Below are 26,946 nucleotides of genomic sequence, written 5' to 3' on the forward strand. Positions count from 1 at the left end.
AAGCGTTATGGGCCTATACGACCCACACTCCGTCGGATCCTTATCTTTTTTTATCAACAGGGAAATCGATGCCTCCCCCAAAGTTTGTGGAAACAGCCCCTTCCCTTTCGCCTCTGCAAACATCTCCACCATCAGGGGTGCCAGCTTATCCTTGAATTTTTTATAATATTCCACCGGAAACCCATCTGGCCCTGCCACCTCCCCCGACTGCATCCTCCCAATCACATCTTTTATCTCCTGCTCCATTATCGCTCCTTCTAGCCCTGTCTCCCACCTCAGGTATTCCAACCCATCTAGAAATTCCTGCATCTCATGGTCTCCCTCAGGTGGCTCTGACTTGTACAACCTCTCATAAAATTCCTCAAAAACCTTGTTCATCAGATTCGGAGCCACCACCAACTTCCCTGCCCTATCCCTCACCTGCACAATTTCCCTTGCCGCTGCTTCCCTCCGGAGCTCACCTGCTAACATATCTCCATGTTCATAAACTGCATCACTTGCGCGTCTCAGTTGGCGCACCACCTTCCTTGTATGTAGTCGGTCAAAGCTCGCCTGTAGTTCTTTCCTCTTTTCCAACTTTGCTGGGTCCCCATCTTCTGCATAACTCCCATCTACCTCCAACATCTCATCTATTACCCTCTGCTGCTCCAACCTCTCCTCTTTGTCCACCCTGGTCTTAAAACAAAATCACCTCCCCCCTCACCACCCCCTTTAGAGCCTCCCGACAACTACCTTCGACACCTCATCTGTACAGTTGAAACCTACATATTCCTTAATTACCTTTTCAATTTTGTCACAGAACACTTGGTCCTCCAAAAGTCCCACATCTAATTTCCACCCCGGCCTCTGCGCTACCCCCTTCTCCAGCACCATATCCAGCCAATGCGGAGCGTGATCTGATACTGCAATTGCCGAGTATTCCGACCCCTTAACCCCAGCCAGCAAAGCCTTCCCCACCACGAAAAAGACGATCCGCGAATATACCTTATGGACTGCTGAGAAAAACAAGTACTCCCGTTCCCTCGGGTGCAGAAACCTCCAAGGCTCCACCCCTCCCATTTCCACCATTAGCCCAGCCAACACCTTCGCCCCCCCCCCCCCCCCCCCCCCCCCCCCGGATGGGACCAGCGAGCGCTGCCGTGACCTGTCCAACCGTGGCTCCTGCACCAAGTTCCAGTCCCCCCCCCCCAACTATCAGTTTGTGTGTGTCCAAGCCGGGGATGGCCCCAAACACCTTCTTTGCAAATCCCACATCGTCCCAATTGGGGCCGTATACACTTAACAGTGCCACTAACCAACCTTCCAGCGCCCCTGTCACAATCACATATCTACCCCCCTGATCTGCCACCACCTTCTGCATCTGGAAGCGTACTCTTTTGCTGACCATTACCGCTACCCCTTGAGCCCTTCCGTCAAATCCAGTGAAACACCTGACTAACCCAGCCCTTTTTAAGTCTCACCTTGTCCTTCACCCTCAAGTGAGTCTCCTGCAGCATTGCTACATCGGCTTATAACTTTTAAGATGCACAAGCACCCTTGACCTCTTGACCAGACCTCCTAACCCCCTCACGTTCCACGTGTCTATCCTAACTGGGGGTCTCTCACACCCCCCCCCCCCACCCTTCTTATCCACAAACATCATACCACCGGGCCCTGCCCCATGAGCCTGACCCGCCCCTATCCATTATTTTATTTTATTTTTTAAAAACATTTTATTGAAGCATTTGCAAAACTTTTATAACAACAAAATAACAAACATGGCAAACTAGACATGTCCCACCCAACCCCTTCAGTACATCCCTTAACCATATTGCACCTACCCGCCCCCCCCTCCAGAATGCTGCTTCTGCTGACATTTTAATTTTCCCCAAGAAAGTTGACGAACGGCTGCCACCCCAGAGAGAACCCCAGCATTGACCGGCACCCCTCAAGGCAAAATTTATTTTCTCCAGCTTGAGAAACACAGCCATGTCACTGACCCAAGTCTCCACACTCGGGGGTTTAGAGTTCCTCTACATTAAAAGGATCCGTCTCCGGGCTACCAGGGAGGCAAAGGCCAAAACGTTGGCCTCTTTCACTCCCAGGTCTTCTACACTCCAAAGATCGCTATCTCTGGACTCGGCACCACCCACGTACCTAGCACCTTGGACATTGCCTTGGCAAACCCCTGCCAGAATCCTCCAAGCTTCGGGCATGCCCAAAACATATGGACATGGTTTGCTGGGCTTCCCGCACACCTTGCACATCTATCTTTTAAGGCGTCCACCCACAGACCGGCCTCTAACTCCCCACCTAGCTCCTTCTCCCACTTGCCCTTCAGTTCCTCCACCAGGTCTCCTCCACGTCCAACAACTCCTGATAGATATCCAACACTTTCCCCTCCCCAACCCAGGTACCAGATACTACTCTGTCCTGTATCCCCCGTGGCAGGATCAACGGGAAAGCCAACACCTGTTTCCTCAGAAAGTCCCAGACTTGTAAATATCTGAAACCATTCCCCGGCAGCAGCTTGAACTTATCCTCCATCGCCTTCAGACTGGAAAAACTCGCGTCTATGAATAAATCTCCCATCAGTCTAATTCCTGCTCTCTGCCAACTTCGAAACCCACCATCTATCGTACCCGGCGCGAACCTGTGGTTGTTGCACATCGGGGTCCAGACTGACGCACCCTCCACCTTCTTATACCTTCTCCATTGCCCCCAGACCCTCAATGTAGCCACCACCACCGGGCTAGTGGAGTACCGGGCCAGCGAGAACGGCAGAGGTGCCATTACCAGTGCTCCCAAACTGGTGCCTTTGCATGACCCCTCCCCCATTACCCACTTCCTAATCATCACTATATTCGCCACCCAGTAGTAGTTGCAGAAGTTCGGCAGCGCCAACCCACCCTCCCCCGACTGCGCTCCAACATTTTCTTCACCCGCGGGGTTTTATTCGCCCATACAAAGCCCAAAATAAGCCCCTGTCCATTATTAACATCGAACCCACCCCCCCTACATTTCTCTCGAAAAAACATCTCCCAGCATCAATCCCCCCCCCCCCCCCCGCCTCGCTCACCTCATAGGCCCATCAAAACCTGCTAACCAGGCTCCAACATCTGAAGCCCTCCTCTCACCTCACCTCCATTCATTAGCCGACTTTAGTTAACTAGCGCGGGTGGCTCCCCCCCCCCGCCAAGATATACCATCACCTCCCACCTCCCAGTCCCAAAGAAAAAACAAAAACAATCCAACCCATACAATTCACTAAACTAAGATATAACCGTCGCAACACAGAATGCCAATCAACCCAACCAATAACTTGAACTCTAACAATGTGAAGAGAAGTAAATTATAATACTAGTCAGTAAAAAGAAAGTTATAGCATTTATACATTTTCCAGCTCTCCAATCACAGTCGTCTCTCTTCCAGCTCCGCTCCTCATGTCTGTCCCAAGCCTTCTGCCCTCACGAACGCCTCAGCCGCCTCCGCTGTCTTGAAATAAAAGTCTTTGGCATCATACCTCACCCTCAGCTTCGCTGGGTATACCATACCAAATCGCACCCCCTTTTTGCACAGTGCCGCCTTCACTCACCCGAACACTGCTCGTCTTTTTGCCAACTCCACCGTCAAGTCCTGGTAGATCCGAACTCCAGCACCATCCCACTGAACCTCGCGCTTCTGCTTCGCCCAGTTTAACAACTTCTCCTTCATGCAGTACTTAGGGAAGCAGATAATTACTGCACTTGGCGGCTCATTCACTTTGGGCTTCGGCCTTAATGATCGATGAGCTCGGTCCAGCTCGGACCGGGAGGGGTTCTCACCCTCCCCCATCAGCTCCGCCAACGTAGCAAAGCATTCTGTTGGCCTTGGATCCTCTGTCCCTTCAGACAAGCCCACAATTCTCAGATTGTGCCGCCTCGAGCGGTTCTCCAAGTCCTCGAGCTTTGCTCGGAGTCCTCTGTTGACCTCCACTACCCCCCGCAGCTCGTCCCCATCGAGGTGAGCTGGTCGCTGTGTTGCGACACGGCCTCCTCTACTTCCTTCATCTTCTTGCCCTGCTCTCTCACCTCGGCCGCTGTTTTTGCCCCAGCTACTGTCACCGGGGCAATTGCCTCCTCCACCAATGACTTCAATGCGACCACCGTCTCCTTCCTCAAAACCTCCATGTGCCTCGCAAATTGCTTTTCAAGCTCCACCGCCATCGCCTCGGTCATCTTCTCCACCGTAAGTTGTGCGGCCCGGCATCTTGTCAGCACTTTTGCTCGTCCTCTCATTCAACGGCGAACCCGCGTTTCCTCCCTTTCTCGACGCTGCTTTTCGCATCCTTTAACGGCTTATTTTTCCTTTTTCAATCCCCTTCCTTCTTCAATCTCTCTTTTTTTTTTTTAAATAGAAAAAAACAAAAGATTTTTTTCCTTCCTTCAAAAGGGGAAAAAATACGTACCAAATTTTTTTTATAACTTCTTTCTCTTCTTTTTTGTATTCCTCCTGAATTCCCCTGGGACCAGGCTTCAGTCTTCTTACCACATTCTAGGCAGGAGCTATCTGATGTAAGACATGTCACGCCCTGGCTTCGGGCCTGCCGCCTGGGCCTCCATTTGGCTCAGCCCTCGCTGCTCCTTTCAAATTTTCAGGAGAGAATTTTTTTTCTTCTCTCCGTTCTCTTTGAGCCCTTCAGCTCATTTCTTAGGTAACAAAGTCGCGATCCCCGCTCCGCCGAACCCACCGGGACCAGTCTCTCGTCTCCCGCCGTTCCAACCCTCCTGCTCGGTGAAACGGAGCTTTGACGCTTTAACAGGGAGAGGGAGGCAGGGCCGACCCCGGAGAAGTTTAATTAAAAAAAAAAAAAAAAAAAAACCAGCAGGGAACCCCCCCCAAAAAAGACCGCGATATCGCGGACCGGCGGGAGCTTCTCCTTAACGCGGCCGCTCCGTTCGCGAACGCCACCGGAAGTCAAGCATAACAATTATGTGGGGAATTACCGGACCAAAACTCCTTCCCTCCTCCAATTTGCAAAACTGCCAATACTTCACTCTCATATCACACTTCAGCTTGTACATTCCTGTCGTTATCATTTCTCCATCACTGCAATATCAAAATGATAACTATCCCTCCCAATACCAGCCCTCACTTCACTAATTTCAATCCCCTCTTCCTTTAGCTACCCATCTATTCATCCAACGTCTCCCTTGCTTGGCCACCTTTGATTTCAAAATCAGAAGTGAAGCATGCACTTGGGACAAATAATTGCCACCTTGCTATCACTATGCCTTAGGCAGAAGAACGGAGAGGAACAAAATCACATTGTACCAGTGGTTCCATCGCCTTCAGAGATCGTTTCACTTGCTGCAATAACTGGCTCTTTGTAAGTGTTGCTGTGAGATTTTATTGTAAATATTGTGTAGCCCCAGATGTTCAGTTCAAAAGAATTGTAATCCCAATGCTAAAGAAAACAAAGTCAGATTACAATCACTTTTTTTCATTTACTGCTAGCACCAATCAAGAGGGCGGCATGGTGGCACAATGGTTATCACTGCTGACTCACTGGGCCAGGGACCCGGGTTTGATTCCGGCCTTGGCTTACTGTCAGTATGGAGTTTGCATATTTTCCCCATGCCTGCGTGGGTTTCCTCTGTCCAAAGATGTAGTTAGGTGGATTGGCTATGCTAAATTGCTCCTTAGTGTCCAACGGTTAGGTAGGGTTAGAGGGATAGGGCAGGGGATTGGGCTTAGGTAAGGTGGTCAATACAGACGCGATGGCCGAATGGCCACCTTCTGCAATGTAGGGATTCTATGATTAGAAATAAAAATGAGTTGGATACAAATTAGAGCTCCCTCTAATCTTTCCTAGCAGCAGACCACCATCCTATCATTGCAACAGTTTCCATTTTCCACACCATCATACTGGCCTCTGAGAAAGAGCTGCAATGTTGAATTTGGTCACCTAATGCTGTGAACCAGACCCACTGGGAACTGGATTGTGACCACATGTAGGACCAGTACAACCACCCAGAGAGAAAATTTTCATCTCATTGTTTTAGAACAACATAGATTTGCAAGACATTGAACATTCAGTTAAGATCAGTTTTACAGGACAGAAAGAGGGCCTTTGGCCCATCCGGTCTGCACTGGCCATTAAGCACCTGTATACTCTAATCCCATTTTCCAGCACTTGTCCCATAGCCTTGTATACTATGGCTTTTCAAGTGCTCATCTTAAATGTTTGAGGGTTCCTTCCTCTACCACCCTTTCAGGCAGAGTTCCAGATTCCCAATACCCTGTGGGTGAAAAAGGTTTTCTTCAAATCCTCTGACCCATTTCTTAAATCTATGCCCCCTGGTTATTGACCCCTCTACTGAGGGGAACGTTATTTCACATCTATGTCCCTTAATTTTATACACCTCAATCAGGGCCCCCCCTCAGCCTTCTCTGCTTCAAGGAAAATAACTCCAGTCTAAACATGCTCTACATAGCTGAAACACATTTATGGAACTACCCAGGGTAAATGTAACATTTGACAGAATGTTATATGGTGTCTTCTGTGGACTCAATATATTCCAAAGTGCATTATAGCTAATTAAATAATGTTGGCAGTATTGTAATGGAGAAAATGCAGAAGCCACCTTAGACACAAACAACTTATTGGATAAATTTTAGCCAGGAACCATACTGCTCCTCTTCAAATACTGCTTGGGATCTGACATTTATCGGAGGAGGCAGACATACCTTGGTTTAACATCTCAGCTATAAGTTGGCACACCCAACAGTGCTGTGCTCCCTAAATTTTGGGAGATTACACTCTCCCCGATCACAGCCCCACTCTGAATATTTTGCATTCAAGAGGAGGAATTTTAGTCCATTTTGGGCACCGAGTGTTAGCAACAAACATTAACAGGCAGGCAAGAGTCAGATGCAGAGTGGAGTTTCCATAGAACCACAGAATTTGTATGAACATACTATGACATTCCAAATGCATTGTTAAGACTCCCTTAATAATAGCATTTTACGGATGGCATATCAGGCTAACCATCTAATCCCTTCAGTGCAGGAGGCCATTCAGCCCATCAAGTCTGCACCAACCCTCTGAAAGAGCTCCCCCCCTAGGCCCACTCCCCCACCTTAATTCCATAACCCGCCTAACCTGCACATCTTTAAACAGTGGGAGAAAGCCAGAGGAAATCACACAAACTGCCAGAATTGAACCTGAGCCCCTGGGGCTGAGGCAGCAGTGCTAACCACTGTGCCACCCTCAATTAGCTTCCTCTAATCTTCAACAGCCTGTTACCACATCAACATGAAAACAAATACAGCAAAGTGAGGAATGACCAAAAAAAGGCGAACAAACGCAATGGTTTTGCTGAACAGGATATCACATTTATTACTGAGAAGTGATTAATAATGAAGGGCAAATTCCCAGCTTTTCACTGTTGATGAGGAGTGAAAAAGAATAAGCAGTTTTTGTTTTTCAAAGTTCAGTGTCCAAAAAATTCCTTACAGTATTCCTTTAGTCCAGTCTTCTTTATTAGTTAGGTGGATTTATACTTAATTGGCGGCAATTTTAAAAAAAAACTTGCTCACTTTAACTTTTGTGAACAGTAACCATTTAATTTTTTTTGCAACGAAAGGAGGGACAACAGAGAAGTAACAGCTCTTTCCTGGAGCATTTTTGAAACAAAATGAGCAGCATTTTCAGGAAAACGTGGTTGGGGTGGGATGCAGTTCTCAAAAGGACCTGGATGTTTCAGTTTGGGCTCCATAAATTAAACTTGAGTTGGAGAAGGAATCTGTCCACGTGCTGACCCAGCTGTGCGATGACCTTTCGGATGCCGTGAAGCAGCTGGTTTCTTTCCCAAGGAAATGTATTTAAATGTAGCCCACGAACCATAAAAATCAAAAATTGATTTAAATTTTTTTTTAAAACAGAAGGAAAACAAGTTGCACCACTTTGTAAAGTCACAACCGATTGTTGAGAAAGGATTTTTAAACATTTTTCCCCCACCTAGTTCTTGCTATCGTTACCAAAGTTCTATAGAAGAGGATTAAAGTTTGACAACTACAAGTCTGAAAGTCGTAGAATTCACTGAAAATGAAAGAGGGTGGGTGGGAAGGTAGGGACAGGACGGGAAGAACGGTGGTTGGGCGGGGGGGGGGGGGGGGGGGGGTGTCTTCATTATCACTCAATTTCTTGAAGAGAATTCAGGACACGACATTTAGGTCGACGTCACATTTCCAGAGAATACGTTGTTACTTGACACGACCTTGGCGTTCCTGTAAAGGAAAGGAAAAGGTTTAATACGCAGCTCCCAAAGCGGCTTCACTTTCAGTGACACCAAAACACAAATAGCACAACTTAAAAAGAGAACTTTTCAGGTAAAAACGCTCTACATGCGCTTAGAACATGGCATGCTCAGTTGTTGAACGAAGAGTCTGTAGATTCTTTTAAAGGGCAAGGTCACTATCCTTGAATATTCTTCTTGAAAAAGCTTGGGGAAGGGAGCAGTTGGGATTTAAACAACATTACTTGTATAGACTCAACACTGGCACAAACGATATGGGCCATCTCCATTTTGGAATAATTAGTGATTAATAACCCTAGAATTCATTTTCTCTGATCGGTGGCAATCAATTAAAATCTGCTGATGGCCTTGTTGGCAAAGCGAGTATGTCACACTTATAGGCCCAGCTTCAATAGAATAGAACAGAACATGAAACAATAGAACGTAACAGCGCAGTACAGGCCCTTCGGCCCTCGATGTTGCGCCGACCTGTGAAACCAATCTAAAGCCCATCTACACTATTCCATTATCATCCAGATGTTTATCCAATGACCATTTAAGTGCCCTTAATGTTGGCAAGTCCACTACATTTGCAGGCAGGGCATTCCACGCCCCTACTACTTGGAGTAAAGAACCTACCTCTGACATCTGTCTTATAATCGATCTCCCCTCAATTTAAAGCTATGTCCCCTCGTACTAGACATCACCATCTGAGGAAAAAGGCTCTCACTGTCCACCCTATCTAATCCTCTGATCATCTTGTATGCCTCTATTAAGTCACCTTTTAACCTTCTCTCTAACGAAAACAGCCTCAAGTCCCTCAGCCTTTCCTCATAAAATCTTCCCTCCATACCAGGCAACGTTCTGGTAAATCTCCTCTGCACCCTTTCCAATGCTTCCACATCCTTCCTATAATGCGGCGACCAGAATTGCACACAATACTCCAAATGCGGCTGCACCAGAGTTTTGTACAGCTGCAACATGACCTCAGGGATCCGAAACTCAATCCCTCTGCCAATAAAAACTAACACACCGTACGCTTTAACAACCCTATCAACCTGGGTGGCAACTTTCAGGGATCTATGTACATGGACACCGAGATCTCTCTGCTCATCCACACTGCCAAGAATCTTACCATTAGCCCAGTACTCAGTATTCCTGTTACTCCTTCCAAAATGAATCACCTCACTTTTCTGCATTAAACTCCATTTGCCACCTCTCAGCCCAGCGCTGCAGCTTATCTATGTCCCTCTGTAACTTGTAACATCCTTCCGCACTGTCCACAACTCCACCGACTTTAGCGTCATCTGCAAATTTACTCACCCATCCTGCTACGCCCTCCTCAGGTAATTTATAAAAATAACAAACAGCAGTGGTCCCAAAATAGATCCTTGTGGTACACCACTAGTAACTGGACTCCAGTCTGAACATTTCCCATCAACCACCACACTGTCTTCTTACAGCGAGCCAATTTCTGATCCAAACTGCTAAATCACCCTCAATCCATTGCCTCCGTATTTTCTGCGGTAGCCTACTGTGGGGAACCTTATCAAATGCTTTACTGAAATCCATATACACCACATTAAATGCTTTACCCTCATCCACCTGTTTGGTCACCTTCTCAAAGAACTCAAAAAGGTTTGAGGGGCATGACCTACCCTTCACAAAACTGTGTTGACTATCCCTAATCAAACTATTCCTTTCTGGATGATTATAAATCCAATCTCTTATAATCCTTTCCAAGACTTTGCCCACAACAGAAGTAAGGCTCACTGGTCTATAGTTACTGGGGTTGTCTCTACTCCCCTTCTTGAACAAGGAGACAACATTTCCTATCCTCCAGTCTTCTAGCACTATTCATGTAGACAATGACAACAAAGATCAAAGCCAAAGACTCTGTAGTCTCCTCCCTAGCTTCCCAGAGAATCCTAGGATAAATCCCATCCGGCCCAGGGGACTTATCTTTTTCACACTTTCCAGAATTGCTAACATCTAGTCGCCTGTATCTCAGTATTCTCCTCGACAACATTGTCTTTTTCCTGTGTGAATACTGACAAAATATTCATTTAGCACCTCTCCTATCTCCTCGGACTCCAAGCACAACTTCCCACTACTGTCCTTAATTGGCCCTACTCTTACCCTAGTCATTCTTTTATTCCTGACATACCTATAGAAAGCTTTAGGGTTTTCCTTGATGCTACCTGCCAAAGACTGCTCACGTCCCCTCCTGGCTCTTCTTAACTCTCTCTTTAGGTCCTTCCTGGCCAACTTGTAACTCTCAAGCGCCCTAACTGAACCTTCACATCTCATCTTTACACAAGCCTCCTCCTTCCTCTTGACAAGTGATTCAACTACTTTAGTAAACCACGGTTCCCTCGCTCGACCACTTCCTCCCTGCCTGACAGGTGCATACTTATCAAGGACACTTGTGTCTAGTACGTGCTCTTTTATCATTGGACACAAGTGAGAAATTAAATACAAAGTTGCACTTAAACAATGCCAGATTTCCTCAGGAGGCTCCAAAACTCTTCACATCCAACTTTTTATTTTGGAAAAGCTGCCATCTTTATAGGTGCTTCCAACGGAGGAAACAGCATAACAAGGGTGCAATCATCCTGAGCTTGGGGAGCAAGGTGGGTTGCACATGCAGGAAGGGAATGATACTAGAGAACAAAGGCATGGAGGCAGAGGGTGAGAAAAATCAGCTAGCACTTTCCTAATTGATATCAGTGGTCCCTGCTGGGAAGTGTAGGTGTTAGATGAGTAATAGGGCAAACTTAATGCTGCCATTGGAGAATAACTTGGCATTTATTGACTAAATCAACTGAATAGATTAGGGGAGGAACCAGGGAGTCATTTGCAATTCATGTCACAACAGAACTAGATGGGAGGTGTTTCTGTACACCAGCGGAGGAAACCTCTAGAACAAGTGAGTTCATGTAATGAACACTTGATTTACTGAATTCCTTGAAGTCAAAAGCTGGACCCATTTCTGGCTACAAGAGTTAGGCATCTCGCATTGAAAATGAGGGCGCTGAGGACCCGGGTTCGATTCCACCCTGGACAAGTTTTGACCAGCCAAGGCGATTAAAGAGGTATTTGCCGGCCCTTCCATGGAGATTCCACAGTTCAAAGGGTTGAGGTGAAAAGTGACTGCATTTAAGACATCACAACTGTATAGGACAGGTAGGATGGTCCAGGACCACCCATGTGTCACTTTCTGAATGTTTGTGATGTAAAGAATGGCCATTTAGGATGAGTCAAGATCCTTACATTTTGAGGGGGAGGGGAAGAGGTGTATCTGCCATGTGTCATTTCAAATGCCTAATTTTCTAATTATTTCTCAAGACTACTGACAAGATAAAGATAATTCCAGTCTTTCTGGTTCGACCAATCTGACATGTATTTAGTTCATGCTAATAATGAATAGGCTCTAATAAATCAGCTCCCAGTAATGCTATCCCTATCTGAAAGAACTTTCTATCTTAACCTCAATTCTAAACATTTTATGTGAAACCGTGGTCACTTTTTAATCCTGCCGTTCCTTTCATTCCCCAATCTGCCATTCAATCTTCAATTCTACCCCAATACACTTTTGAATCAGGGAGGCTTTAAAAAGTGTGACATGCACTTCTGCACCTCCTTTTCACTATCTATTTAGAGGAGAGGAGAGAAATGGTGTTAGTATTAAACTATCAACTGTCTTTTTCCCCAAAGGCCGAAAAGCAAAACTGCAAATATCACAGACTTAAGTCACAGGCAGAATCCTGCTAACTTGATTATTGGCAAAGTGAATAAACTCGAGACCCGTGGATAACAAGTTACTTTGCATAGAATTATTTGATTGCTTTGTTTCATTGTGATTCATTTCACATCTACACTATAAAAAGGTCTCAGGGCACAAGAGAACAGTTAGCCAGTACGCCTCACAGGGCAGTGCGTGTAGTACATGTTACTCAGTACATGTTACTCAGGCCCAACTGCTCAGAAACATTGAACTTGGGTCACACACAGAACTAAAGTTCTTTTTGTGATGGCCATTTACTGGTGGCTTCAGATCATTGGTTTTGAATGAGTTTACAAAGCACTCACCACACTACAATTTTTGTAAATTCGCACATATATACATGCACAACATTTTGTACTTTTATGCATTCTGGTGTGATGTTACACAACCTTCCTGTGTTATCCATTAGAGTGGGGTGGGAGTGATCCCAAACAAACATCACACAAGATGGTAGTCAACACCTTCGAGCGGGGAAGGGAGTGAGTCAATGAGAAAGCTGAATTTTGAAGTCAACATAGTCATAGAACAGAGGAGGCCATTTGATTCATCTTGCCTGTGCCAGCTGTCCGAAAGGAGGTTCCCATTTTTCTCCATCGTTGTGCATATATTTCCCTTTTGGTTATTTATGTTTTTGAAAATTACCACAGAATGTTTGCACCATCCTTTCAGGCAGCATATTCAAGATCACGTCTCGCTGAGTTTAAATTTAAAAAAAATCTCACCTTCCCCACCAGCCACCCTCTGCCACATTGCTAAAAGATTTTTTTTTTCTAAAAATTTCCCCCCCTAAATTTAGAATACCCAATTATCGTTTTCCAATTAAGGGGCAATTTAGTGTGGTCAATCCTCCTAACCTGCACATCTTTGGGTTGTGGGGGTGAAACCTACGCAGACACGGGGGAATTTGCAAACTGGTAGGGGAGAATTTAATGTATATTTTGAAAGAACAATTCCAATGTACAAAAAAGATAAATACCGCAGACCAATTCCCCCCCCCCCCCCAAAGTTCAATCAGATTTGAAAGCTATTCATTGCAAGCAAAATACAGTTGCGATTAAATCTATATTAGTCTTTCCTATTATCCCAACATATGTCCTTTTCCTGGGACACATCCCTCATGAGCGGTTTTCTCTGTATCTTCCAATCACTCACATTTAAATTTTTCTCACCACTACCATTTTTGTTCATCAGTCTGCACTGCAGCTAATTTAACATAGCTCCAAACATCAGGAAATTGCAAAACAGCACTTCCCCAGATGTGAAACCCACAAGCCAGTGGTGATGCAATGGTGATCATCGCCAGCACAAGGAGGTTGCTTACCTGGGGCACATTTACACTTCACATACTCCACAGCATTCTCGAGAGCTCAATTATTTGGACAAAATGCAAATTGCAGTACAGACATCTCAAGCTGGCAGAGAACAGATCACAATACCTTTATTGGAATTCTATCTCAATATACCAGCAAACTAGTCTGAGACACCAAATTGCATGTTGCAGAATGCATCGCCTGTGATGATGCACATGTCAAGCTGATTGCCACTTCTGATTTATTAAAATGGTTCTTTTGCCAGGCCCAATTTTGCAGGCAATTCCAAAATATCTTCCTGGTTCAGCCAGGAGAGAAATTGGGAAGAAAGTGAGATTGGATTCTGAAATCAATACTTTGAGAGAGCACGAGTTGGATTTATAGTCTAATGTCATAAAACTACATTTTCTCTTGCAGACATATCATTAAAGCAAGGAGAAATTAATCATCGGAAACCAAAGGAGAGACTTTTCTATCCACAAAATGCCTTTTTGTTTAAGTCTTACTGATATTGTGCTGTATATATTTCACACCACAAGTGTCTAATGGTTCAACAGCCTTTGGTGAACCAAGTTTTAATTGTGCGCGCATTTTACAACTAAAATGGCACTCAGTTCAACTTTCTTAAGCATACCAGGAGTCACCTCCAGGAGGTAGAACCTAGGGTAAACAAATAAATAATATCATACTTAAGATTACAAATTAAATTCAAATAAATCTAGACTCTGAAGTCATACAGACTCAAAACATTAACTATTCTTTTCTGCCAGACTTGCTGAATTTTTCCAGCATTTTCTGTTTTAGATTCCAACATCTGCAGCATTTTCATTTTAAAGAAGATTGTCAGAATTTTCAGGATCAAGCCAAAGGGGAGATGTTCTCATTTGACTCCATGATGACACGTGAAATAATTTCTGAAACAAATTTAGAAACTAATCCTCTCATTTGATAACGGTGGAAGGAATTCTGAGATTAAAATATTTTGGCAGACAAGTACTATGGAAAATTTGATATAAAAATCAAATATCTATTTTGTGTAATCCTTGTAATTTTGGAAGGGTACATTGTATTGGATGATTGGTATTTATTTTTCACTGACTAATTAGCATTTACAGCTTAAAGTTCTTAGGGAAACTTTTTTAAAAAAATCAAATGAAACCATACAAATTACTGCCACCCACACCACTGATATTCATGTTTCCTTAAGTTTGCAATGAGTGCGCTCAGAAGAGAAATATGCATCTTCTCTAACAAATCAAAGAATCCCATCATTGCCTATCGGCCATTCGATTCTGCATTGACCCTCCAAACGATCACTCCACTTTTTTCAAACATATAAATTTTGAGTACCCAGCAATTTAGAGTCGCCAATCCACCTACCCTGCACATCTTTTGGGTTATGGGGGGTGAAACCCACGCAGACACAGAATGTGCAAACTCCACACGGACAGTGACCCAGAGCCGGATCGAACCTGGGATCTCAGTGCTGTGAGACTGCAGTGCTGCCACTGCGCTGCCCTCAAACCCTGTTCTGTTTGACAGATTTCAGTGAAAGGATACGGTGTGATTCACTCCTGGGGCTGAAAGTAACAGAGGGAGGACACAGAACCTTAGAAAACAGAGGGAAGGCATTCTACACATTATGCTCGTGACCCAGGGCTGGGATTCGAACCCGGATCCTCAGCGCCGTAGGCAGCAGTGCTAACCACTGTGCCACCGTGCTGCCTATGACCACCCCACTTAAGCCAACTGCCCTGTAACTCCGCCTAACCATTGAACACGAAGGGACAATTTAGCATGGTCAATCAATCTAGCCTGCACATCTGATGTGGAATTTCTTTTGTCACTAATCTTTGGAATTCATTCCTCAGGCAGCAAAAGAAGCTGGAACACTGAATATATTCACAGTTCAGTCAAGGCATATTTTAATCTTCAAGGGAGTCAAAGGTTATTTGGCCGGGGCAGCAAAATAGAATTGAGGCCACAATCAAAGCTGCAATTAAATTACTGAACGGCGGAGTAGGCTCAAGGAGCCAAATGGTCAACACCTGAGCCCATTACATAGTTAAAATTTTTATTTTTTTAAGAATACCCAATGATTTTTTTTCCCAATTAAGGGGCAATTTAGCATGGCCAATCTCCCTACCCTGTACATCTTTTGATTGTGGGGGCAAGACCCATGTAGACACGGGAAAGATGTGTAAACTCCACACGGACAGTGACCCGGGGCCGGAATCGAACCCGCACCCTCAGCGCCATGAGGCAGCAGTGCTAACCAGTTCACCACTGTGTCGCCTATGATCAACTTCAATCACGATATGCTTACTGCAATATAATGAACTGACCACATGTGTATGGTACATGATGACACTGACTCCCATGGATTAGCATTCCAGCCACAGTCTCAACTTTAAGAAAAAGTATCAACGGAAATAAAGGTAAGTTTCAATGTCCTTCCGAGAATTTTCTTGTGATTCAAATAGGTGTTTGATCTGAGCATTGACAGTTGCTGAGGCTGGAACCGCAAGTCATTAGTGCACTGGCAGGCTGTTTAATTGCACAGACGATTGTGGAGTCACCAATTCATGTCCTTCACACTATGGGTGCCCAACCTGTTACATTTTTTAAAATAAATTTAGTGTACCCAATTCATTTTTTCCAATTAAGGGGCAATTTAGCATGGCAAATCTGCCTACACTGCACATCTTTGGGGTGTGAGGGCGAAACCCATGCAAAGGGGAGAATGTGCAAACTCCATATGGACAATGACCCAGAACCAGGATCGAACCTGGGACTTCAGCACGATGATGCAGCAGTGCTAACCACTGCACCACCGTGCTGCCCAAGCTTTGGTAACTTGGCTTCAAACCAGTTTTTTTGTGCTTCATTTCTTACTGGCTGGTTTGTCCTATTTGAATATTGTGGGCATAAAGAATTGGAAAGAGCTCATTTTGATTCGGTCACTTCATTGGTGGGGAAATTCCAACTAGCAACCCACCCCTCCAGAGATAAAAGTAAATTCATGAGAATATGGTTTAGATTTATGTACCACCATGGTACCAGGAAATCCACAAAAGAAAAACAACCCCTTGGGTTCCTGAAGCCATCCGGTTTCTTTCAGAGCAGATGAGGGATATACAATGCGATAAGATATCTTGCATAATATTTTAATATAAAAAGCAACATTTAGGTTTGGAAAATCAGCCAGACCTCCTGCTCTTGATCACCATCAATTGACCAGATGGTGTCAGGTGAAGTTAGAATTTCATGCACAGCTATGATGACTCCAAAACATCAGTAGAACAGTTTGCTAGGAATTACACATGAGAAATTGCCACTTGTTTACGGTATCAGCACCAGTTATTAATTCAAACCATTACAAGAATCAATGCATTCAGAAAAGAGTGAAAAAGTGGAAAGTTTTGTTTTGGGTGGGGAAGAGAGAAAAAAAAACTGGCATACGTTGTATAAAACGCCTTGGGTTCATGGATGTTAATATGTGGAACCACACCAAACCTGCGGCAGGCTCCGTAACCAATATTCAAGCCAGACAAGTCTGCAAACACCTCAGACGATCACTGACAATTGACTAGCCTGCCCGACACAAAGCTGGAGGGGAAGTAGATCAATCACTGACAGTTGGAATTATCATAGAATCTCTAGTGCAGAAAGAAGCCATTCAGCCCATCAGGTCTGCACCAACCCTACCCCCGTCCATTTCTTGCAACCCAAGGCGCAATTCAGCATGGCCAATCCACCTAACCTGCATATCTTTGGACTGTGGGAGGAAACCCACATAGGCACAGGGAAATAGTACAAAACTCCCTTTCAGCTCCTGATAACCCTACAAATGTAGCACTGGCCGAATAAGCATATAGCAGCCTGCTGCTGCTGCGTGCATCTTTAGCTATTTCAGTAATATCGCTGCACACTCTTGGTCATTCTCAGTCTTTGGGTCTGCGAACCTCATCTGAACTCTGGATTATGCAGGTAGGTGTCACTTCTGGGGAACATAGCATGCTTTCTATCTATCATGAAAATGGGGTGTGGCATATTCAACAGTTTGGTTTGGTTACTTGAGTAATGGGTTTCTATGATTATCAGACATGTTGCTGGCAAAATAGTTTCTATGGCAAAATAGTAATGTCACAGAACTAATAATCCAGAGGCCTGCTCAAATGCTCTGGGGTTATGGCAGCTGGTGGGATTTGTATTAATAAATCTTTTATAAAAAGCTGCTCTCTGTAGTGATAATCATGAAACTATCATCGATTGTTGTAAAAATCCAACTGGTTCCCTTTCGGGAAGGAAATCAGAGGGCAGCATGGTGGCACAGTGGTTAGCACCGTGGTCTCACGGCACCGAGGTCTGTCCCCAGCTCTGGGTCACTGTCAGTGTGGAGTTTGCACATTCTCCTGCGTTTGTGTGGGTTTCGCCCCCACAACCCAGCAGGGTAGGTAGATTGGCCACGCTAAATTGCCCCTTAATTGGAAAAAATGAATTGGGCACTCTAAATTTTTATTATTATTTTTTTTTAAATGGAAGGAAATCAGCTGCCCGAACCTGGTCTATCCAATGTACACATGCCTCCAGACCCACTGCATTTTAGCTAACTGTTAACTGCTCTTCTGAAATAGCCCAGCAAGCCCCTCAGTTTAAAGGCAATTAGTATGGGCAACAAATGCTGGCTGTGCCAGCAACACACACATCCCATGAAAAAATAAAGAAAATTATGCACCCAGCAAAAATACAAAATATTTCTAGGCTGCTTCCACTGGAAAATTTCATAGTATAAAATACAGCCGTCAGCATTTGCTACCTCAGGAATGATATTAGCGAGTCTGACTGGAAGTAATCTTGTATTTCAAAACGCAGTTCATTTATGCACAAGAATACTTATGGCATATTGAGAATTACACTCAGCTAATCTTATCATTTGGACGCATCTTCCTAACTTAGCTCTATACGAGACTCTAGATGATATCCCAAGACTTGCACTCAAACTCGTTTGCTATACCCAAGAAGGAACATTCAAAGCTTGATGATTGATTCAGAAAGTTGTAAAAGCAAAATAGATTGTGTGCATATTATACACACAAACCTAAAGGGTGGAAAGGGTAGGATGGAACTGTAGAAAATTGGGCGAAAGGAAATTAAGTAAAATAAAGGTTAACTATCAGTATTCTCCTAGCCCCATGTAATGCGACTGCTGCAGTAAACAGCAACCAAGCCAGTTATCTGGGTAGCACAGAGGATAGCACTGTTGCTTCACAGCTCCAGGGCCCCTGTTCGGTTCCTGGCTGGGGTCACTGTCTGTGTGCGGCCTGCATGGATTTTCTCCGGGTGCTCCGGTTTCCTCCCACAAGTCCCGAAAGACGTGCCGTTAGGTAATTTGAACATGCTGAATTCTCCCCGTGTACCCGAACAGGCGCTGGAATGTGGCAACTAGGGGCTTTTCACAGTAACTTCATTGCAGTGTTAAAGTAAGCCTACTTGTGACAATAAAGATTATTAAATTATCTGGAACAGAAGAAATGAAATTAAATTATTTTGGAGGTAAAAAGATTTATTTCTTAACAGTACTGCTTCCTCATTCATTTCATCCAATTTTCTACTCTCGCTTATTTATCCTTGTCTATTAAAAGTGCACATCTTCTCTAAAATCCCCAAGTGCTAACATCGTTAATTTTAAAAAAAAAAACTATCTCCACCCACAAGTAAAAGTCAAAACATTTCTGGGTCTCACAATAATTTGGTAAGATGTGCATCATTCAATTTGTATCAGGGTTCAAGCACTGCAAAACAATAAAGAATGTGTTTAGCAGGTCACAGGAAGAGATCAATGCAGATCACGAGTTCCAGAGTACCCAATATTTGCTTTTAAGAGTCTGGCTGTGTATTTAAGTTATCCCAATATGGAAATTTAGACGGCTTCTTTCCAGATATTATGCTGGCTGTCTCCTCCCATAACTTCACTCAAATCAAAATTTGCAAGCTTAATGCATACACAGCTAAATATTTAGTCTTAGAGTTTACTGTGGATTAAAGGTTTACAAATTTTGTTCAAAAATATATTTATAAACTGTGCCAAGATTGCACTTTTTGATGAGTTATGGCCAAGAAATTCTAGAAACACTTCGATAGGACTCTGCGGGCTAATTCCAACTTAACTGTCACAAGAATGCACTTATATTAGAGGATGGTTGTACTCAAGTGACTTTACATTTACTCTGGGTCTTATGCCGACTGGTCCTGCCATGAACCTTGGAAGTGTTGAACTGAAGCCCACACCTACTCGGGTGGATGTTAGGCTCCATATTAATTTTTAAAAAGCAGGGGATTTCTCAGCAACCTGACCAATATGTATCCTCAACCCTTAGCACTGAAACAGATTGCTTGGCCATATATTTTAGTACTGTTTGTAGAAACAGTGTGCAAATTGGCTGCTCAGTTTTTACAATGAGCCAACATCGCATTGGCTGCTCAGTTTTTACAATGAGCCAACATCGCATTGGCTGAAAAGCCCTATGGGACAAGTAGTGAAAGGAATGAAATTGCAACTACATCTTACCCTAACAGCAAGCTTCCTATTACGTTTTCTCATGTGCTTTATTTAGCATATGCATTTAAGGGAAAGCTATGCATCACATCTATGCCCTACATTTACCCTATCACAATCTTAGAAAGCTTCCTCACAAGTATAACCTCTCACGTCTGGATTACAAGATAGATTAAACAAATACATTTATCATCAATTTAAAGTTATGCAAGTTCCAGGAGCTTATTCATTTTAATGCTGGACTGGCGCTGTGCATCGTTCTATTTTGGATCAGGGCTCAAGCACTGCAACACAATGAAGAATGTGCATAGCAGGTCACAGGAAGAGACCGAGGCAGCTCACTAGTTCCACAAAATGCAGTTGTTTCTGCCTGCAGCTAGCTGGATGGATGACGTTATTTATAAGGCTCACATCTGCAATCAGCAGCCTTCCAGTCAAAAAGCCTGAATCGTACGTGTCCTGAGGGTAATTAAGAAAAAGATTAGTGGGGTGCTTGTGGCATTCCCAAACTATAATATAAGCAATGCAGTTCCAATGTTTCCAACCACAAGTAGATTCACCTCAAAGCGACTTGCCCTATTCCATAGGGTAGCACTGGATCATGGAATCCCCCCTGTGCAGGAGGCCATTCAGCCTATCAGGCCTGAACAACCCTCCAAAAGAGCACTCTACCTAGGTCCACTTGCCCACCCACCCTGCCCTATACCCGTAACCCTGCAACATAACCTGCACATCGCTGGACATCAAGGAGCAATTTAGCATGGTCAAACCATCTAACCTGCACAGCTTTGGACTGTGGGAGGAAACCCACGCAGACACAGGGAGAAACTCCACAGTCGGCCAAGGCTGGAATCAAACCCGGGGCCTGGTGCTGTGAGGCTGTGCCACCAAGCTGCCATACAGTGCAATTAAATTGAGACAAAGTACATAGCCTAGGCTTTGATCCCAGAGTATAGAGGTTAAGGGATGATTTGAGGGGGCTTAAAAAAGGGAGTTGACAGGGTAGCAAGAAATAGTTTCTCTCATGAACAAACTCAGAAACAAGAATGCACCATCTGGAAATTACAGCAAAGCCTTTCAGGAGGTGCAGTCAGGAAGCACATTTTGCACTACAGGGATCTCCCATCTAGACTAGGGCATAGAAATGCACCCCCTCCTCCCGGCCAATTATCATCCTGACTTGGAAACATAATGGTAATGAAGAAATAGCGATGTGTCAAAATCATGCAATTCCCTCTACAGGTGTACCTACACCAGATGGACTGTGGCTGTTCCAGAAGGCAGATCACCACCTCAAGGGTAGTTAGGGATAAATAACAAATGTTTACCTTGCTCATGACTCCCATATCCTATGAATAAATAAAAACAATTCCAGCACGTAGAGATTACCAGGACAGCCATGTTTTCATAGCAAGTTTTCACATGTCTTTTTTTTTAAAACATTTAACTCCAACTATTTTTGTATTGTCTCATTTACAGATACTTTTATTCCTAGTTTTTATTTACAACAATGAATATATAATGCCGCTTAAGAGTTACTGTTTTTGAGATCTTGCTGTTTCCCATTTTAGGTGCCAATATTTATGGTGCAAAAAGCACAGAACTTTTTCTCTCGGTAATATTTCACTCACTCCACGTAAAACATTTCCCCATGAGTCACTTCAGTTTAAGCATGTATTCCCATCCAGGTCGACTCCATTCTCGAGACCAACCTAAAACTAAAAAGAAAACCACCAACACTTTCTGTTCTAAGGCACTTACACTTAAGAGCCTTGTTCCATGGATGCAAAAAGATCAGTGGTGAATCTTCACACAAATTTTGGTGTCTCACTATTTTGAGCTCCCTAGTTATTTAGTTTTAATGAAAGTCCACACGGCGGTTAACACTGCTGCCTCATGGCACTGAGGACAGGGTGCGATCCCAGGTCACTGTCCTTGGGAGTTTGCACATTCTAACCATGTCTACATGGATCTCACTCCAACAACCCAAAAAAGATGGACATGTTAGGTGGGTATTATGTATAATAGTCCACAACCTTTCTAAAATTGCAAACTACATCTTGCAGATTGCGGTTAGATTCCTCATTTACATTAAGCTCAAAACAGAAGTTCACCCACAGGATCTCCTCTGACTATAGTCCATATAGTTTCTTACCAACCTGTTGCATTAAAAGTACTCCTTCAGTCCAACCTTCACCAGCTGTTGATACTATTTGTCTCTTCCTGGGTCAGATCGGCACCCTTTTTAAAAATGCAAGTGCACGTTTTCATTCAGAAACTGCAATATATCTGCTTTTCTCAGTAGTATAAAAAGAGAGTTCCTCAAGGAAATACCTCAAAAATCTTTAGCACACCCGGGTACGTGACCCAGGCGTTTCAGTCCCCTTAAATCCAACTACTCGCTTTACACCAATTCCATGCCAAGATTCTCAGGTATTCGACATACTATAATAATAGGTTAGCAAGTCAGTATTTTCTTTTTCAAGACAGAGAAATATTCACTCATCAGCTTCAACCATCAATGGCGTAATTGGGTCCAGGAATGCAGGATACACAGCACATTTTAAAACACGTCAGGCCATTAATCAATAGATAGGGAAAAAGAGGACACTTTCTCAGTTATGGCAGACACTCCGCCTGCACGGTTGATCAATTTGCATATTTGCAGTATTGAGACAGTCCACGCATTTTGTTTGGAGAGGTCCCGCAGCAGAATTTTCATACTTTCCGCAGGTTTGATGCCTTTGATCTCAACATGCAATTTTATTTTACATATAAATGTATACTGTCATCATGTCAGAGGCACAAAGAGAAGAGATGGTCTGGTGCATTTAGCACTTTAAATGAACACCGATAGCAAGACCCGTGAATATTTGCAATGTCTTTGGAATTCTCATGATCTCAGTTGGTATTTGAGAGTAGAGGAACAACACTCAATATAAAGCCTTGTTAAGATGCAATTAGCAATTGACAAAGAGGCTGCATCTTTCTTTTGGCAACGTTTGAGTTTCAGGCAGCCATAATCTATTCAACCTTCTATACCCAAAGGACAAACTTTCAAACCCCTTGGGAAACTGTACCAATAGGTATCTTGGAAGAACTGGAGTTAGTAGCTTAAACACTGGAAATTCAGCTCACTGCCGCCAATCTTCCAGGGTCTGAACAGAGATATAGCACTGTGCCTTGTCACAAAGCAGCATCTATTGTTTGCTTAATCACTGCTGAATAAACTTTAGCTCTTGATCCAGCAATATATGTCACACTAATTTAATTGAATTTTAAATTCCGATTAGGAACTCCTATAAATGCCACCAAGATCAACTGGGAGAAGGCAAAAATGTAAAAAACTGAAATTTCAATACAAGCTGGCCAGTCATATTTGGATACTTTTTCAATATGTATTTTCTGTGGTCAATTAGGAATTTCTCTGAACTTTTTCCTTCCTTAAAGTGTCAGACATGTGCTTATAGAAGTGAGCACATCATTCATTTGAAATGCAGCGTTTAGAGACGTCCAGAGGACATGACAGGACACTACAAATACAGTTCCTCTATACCAGATAATGTGCAAGTGACTCCCACGGTTGCACTCAAGCAGCCCATGGGACAGCACAGGAGAAAACTCAGGAACTCTCCCCACCTCCCACCATTACGTTCAGGTTTTTCGCTGCCTCTTAATGACAACCAGAATTGTGCATTTCACAGTGAGAAACCCAAGTTTTCCAGATTTTTATGCAGCCAAATAAGCATGGAACATTTCACAATGCTACCCACCACTGTATACCAGTCCTCTCCCCCTGTCAGTGTTCTCGGGATCAATGCCTGTTAGATAGCTGTCCTCTCATACCAAAAGTAATTTGTTATGGGCAATGGTCAAACAAAAGTTCCAGTACTCCAGGCTATTTGTAGCACATTTTACAAACCAGTCAGTACCTAGCCTATCCTTTGGGTCTACAACAAATTCCACTGTTTCTAGTGTTATTCTAAGTGCTCTTAAAAGTAACAATCACCCTAGGCCAGAATCAAATCCAGGTCCCGGGCACTGTGAGACAGCAGTGCTCACCATTGTGCCACCCTTTATATAGTAATTGTCATGTAGAAAGTTCCCAATGATGCTTCATAGAGGGGGGAAGCTATCTACAAGGAATTACAGGGGTTAGAAAAGAAATGCTGGGCAGCACGGTGGCGCAGTGGTTAGCACTGCAGCCTCATGACGCCGAGGTCCAAGGTACGATCCCGGTACTGGGTCACTGTCTGTGTGGAGTTTGCACAGTCTCCCCATGTTTGCGTGGGTTTCGCCCCCACAGCCCAAAGATGTGCAGGCTAGGTGGATTGGCCATGCTAAATTGCCCCTTATTGGAAAAATGAATTGGATACTCTAAATTTATTTTTTAAAAGCGCTAAGGATTTGAGGTGGTTTTAAAATAAGGCAGGGAGGAGCAGCAACAGTTTGGTTTAGGTAGAGCATGTCGAAGTGCAAAGCTGAGATCCCTGGAAACTCTTGCACTGAAGGTGGGAGTGGAAGATGCTCATGTCAGAAAGCAGGATGTGCTGCACGGTGGCAGTGGTTAGTGTGGAGTTTGCACATTCTCCCAGTGTCTGTGTGGGTCTCACCCTCACAACCCAAAGATGTGCAAGGTAGGTGGATTGGCCACATTAAATTGCTCCTTAATTGGGAAAAGAAGAATTGGATACTTTAAACATTAACAAGGACCCAAAAAAAAGCAAAGCCTTAAAAAAAAAAACAAATTTGCATGTATACAGCACTTGGCAACCCAAATGCTTTTCAAAATATTTCTGAAGAATGGTCTGTTATACTGTAGGATGTAAGGACAGCCAATGTGCACACAGCAAGGTGATATTGACTAGATCACAATGTGATGTCGGCCGAGGTATAAATACCACTAGTATCAAGGATAACTTCCTCAGTCTTCAAAGTAAGGCCGTGGGATTTTTCTGACCAGAGAGGTTGCCATTTATAGAATATCTCCCATCTCCAACAGTGCAGCATCCCTTGGTATTGCACTGAAGCACTGGCTTGGGATAGAGAGTTAGAGGATGTATGAAGAAGGAATGGATATACATCTGAACATTTTTTTAAAATTTAGAGTACCCAACTCATTATTTCCAATTAAGGGGCAATTTAGCGTGGTCAATCCACCTATCCTGCACATCTTTGGGTTGTGGAAGTGAAACCCACACAAACACTGGAAGAATGTGCAAACTTCACACGGACAGTGACCCAGAGCCTTATCCATCCTGGGACCTCGGCGCTGTGAGGCAGCAGTGCTAACGACTGCGCCACCGTGCTGCCCCTGAACATTTAAACAGTCAAAACAGAATTTCAGGTTAAGGATGCAAATTGGCTACAAGTTATTTCAGACACAGTCTCCCATCATTCTAAATCACAAGTCTCAGAACCCACAAAGTGCTTGACAGCCAATTAATACTTTTGAAGTATGGCCACTTGTGTAGGAAAAACAGCAGCTAATTTGCACACTTCAAGCTCCCACAAATAGCAATGTGGTGACCAGGTAATTGTTTTGGTGTTAATTAAGGGACAAATATTAATCAGGACATTGGTGATAACTCTCCTGCTCTTACATAGTACTAGGGATCTTATGTCCATCTGATGTCTCATCCAAAAATGTAATCTTTGGCTTGAATCAAACCTCTTTGGGAGAGACAGCCAAGTGAAATTAATTTTAACCCAGTCACAATTTAGTGCACAAGCCATGGCATTCTCACAGAAAATCGAGTTGTATGCCAATCCCAATACTACATAGAGACGAGGCTAGGCTTCAGGTACATTATCAGCTTTTGTCTGCATGTAACTCATGCTGCAATTTATTTGAGTCTCAACTATGAAGCTGATTCTTTAACACCCCCCTCCATGTTAAAGGTTTAAATATTTATTTAAGTTTCCAGTGCCCAGATGATAATGAGTACACAATCAAGTCATAAAATTCAGTAACTGGAAAAAGTGCAGAACAGCATGTGGTTATAAAACAGTAAAGTGAAGTGGGGGACATTTTGGATTACTTGCTTGTCAAGTGCCTGAAACAGTATCAACCTCTGCTTTGAAAAGCACATATCAGATCGTTCTAAAAAAAGTAGAGATGAGTAGTTATCAGCCATTCAGGTTGAGCCATCAAAATGCTATATTTGGCACCACTCAGGTTGGTCATTCCACATACACAGAATGAATCATGCTGGATAGTTCTTGAAGGAAATGTGCACATTGATGGTAAGAGAACGATAAAATACTTACGTACTACAGCAATATGTCAGATCAAAGCATAAAAATGTTATTTGTGCCGATAGTTGCATATATTTGCACAGAATTAACAGCAAACAGGCTATTTGACCTTAACTGACCTGCCATTGTTTATACTCTGCATGAGCTGTCTCCCACCCGTCCTCCCCTCACTCAGCATTCCTTTCTATTCCTTTCAGGATGCCCCAGCTCATTAATTACACAGCAAGGTCCTAAAATCAACTATTGGGATACATTTTCTACACAAACAGTGCTGTGGGATCTTCAGCATCTACCCCCCAAAAAGTGCACAGGATCTTCAATCAACTTCTTACCCAAAGAGGGCACCTCTGGCAATGCAGCACAATGTTAGCTGAGATGACATGCACAGTCTTGGAAGTGAGGACTGAACCCACAACCTCTTAACTCATCGCAATGTTAGCACAATGAAAAGGACAGTTTTAACGTCAAGTATTTTTCAAATTCAACTTAGCGAGTGTTAGATAAGAATGCCCCTCCCCAGCCTGAATCTTTAGAAGAGTAGCTTCCAGCACATCAGTTTGATATTTTTCATTACAATCCTGTAACTGGGAACCCATTTGACTTTAACTGCAGGGAGTTTTTTTTTCTGTGAACATGGATCTACCAGAAATTGCCTATACTCATTCCAAAAAATACAGCAGCGAGAGGTTAACACAACTTCCATACAGTACCCAAATCCACTGCTCAGTCCAGAATACAATTGAATATATTATCTGATGCCAATGAAATATCGAA

The 26,946-nt window shown here is 43.7% G+C and overlaps 1 protein-coding gene across 1 annotated transcript in view; it reads right to left on the reverse strand.

Annotated features, from left to right (window-relative positions):
• Positions 1-7,334: 7,334 nt before the first annotated feature.
• The window catches only part of ythdf2 (YTH N6-methyladenosine RNA binding protein F2), a 34,967-nt gene continuing 15,355 nt past the window's right edge, over positions 7,335-26,946 (reverse strand). Inside the window, exon 5 of the mRNA XM_072501027.1 lies at positions 7,335-8,250. Within this exon, the coding sequence (XP_072357128.1) occupies positions 8,227-8,250 (24 nt within the window). The 3' untranslated portion in view covers positions 7,335-8,226. The remainder of the gene's footprint in view (positions 8,251-26,946) is intronic.

This window comes from Scyliorhinus torazame, chromosome 1, assembly GCF_047496885.1.
Source record: "Scyliorhinus torazame isolate Kashiwa2021f chromosome 1, sScyTor2.1, whole genome shotgun sequence".
Taxonomy (NCBI): Eukaryota; Metazoa; Chordata; class Chondrichthyes; order Carcharhiniformes; family Scyliorhinidae; genus Scyliorhinus; species Scyliorhinus torazame.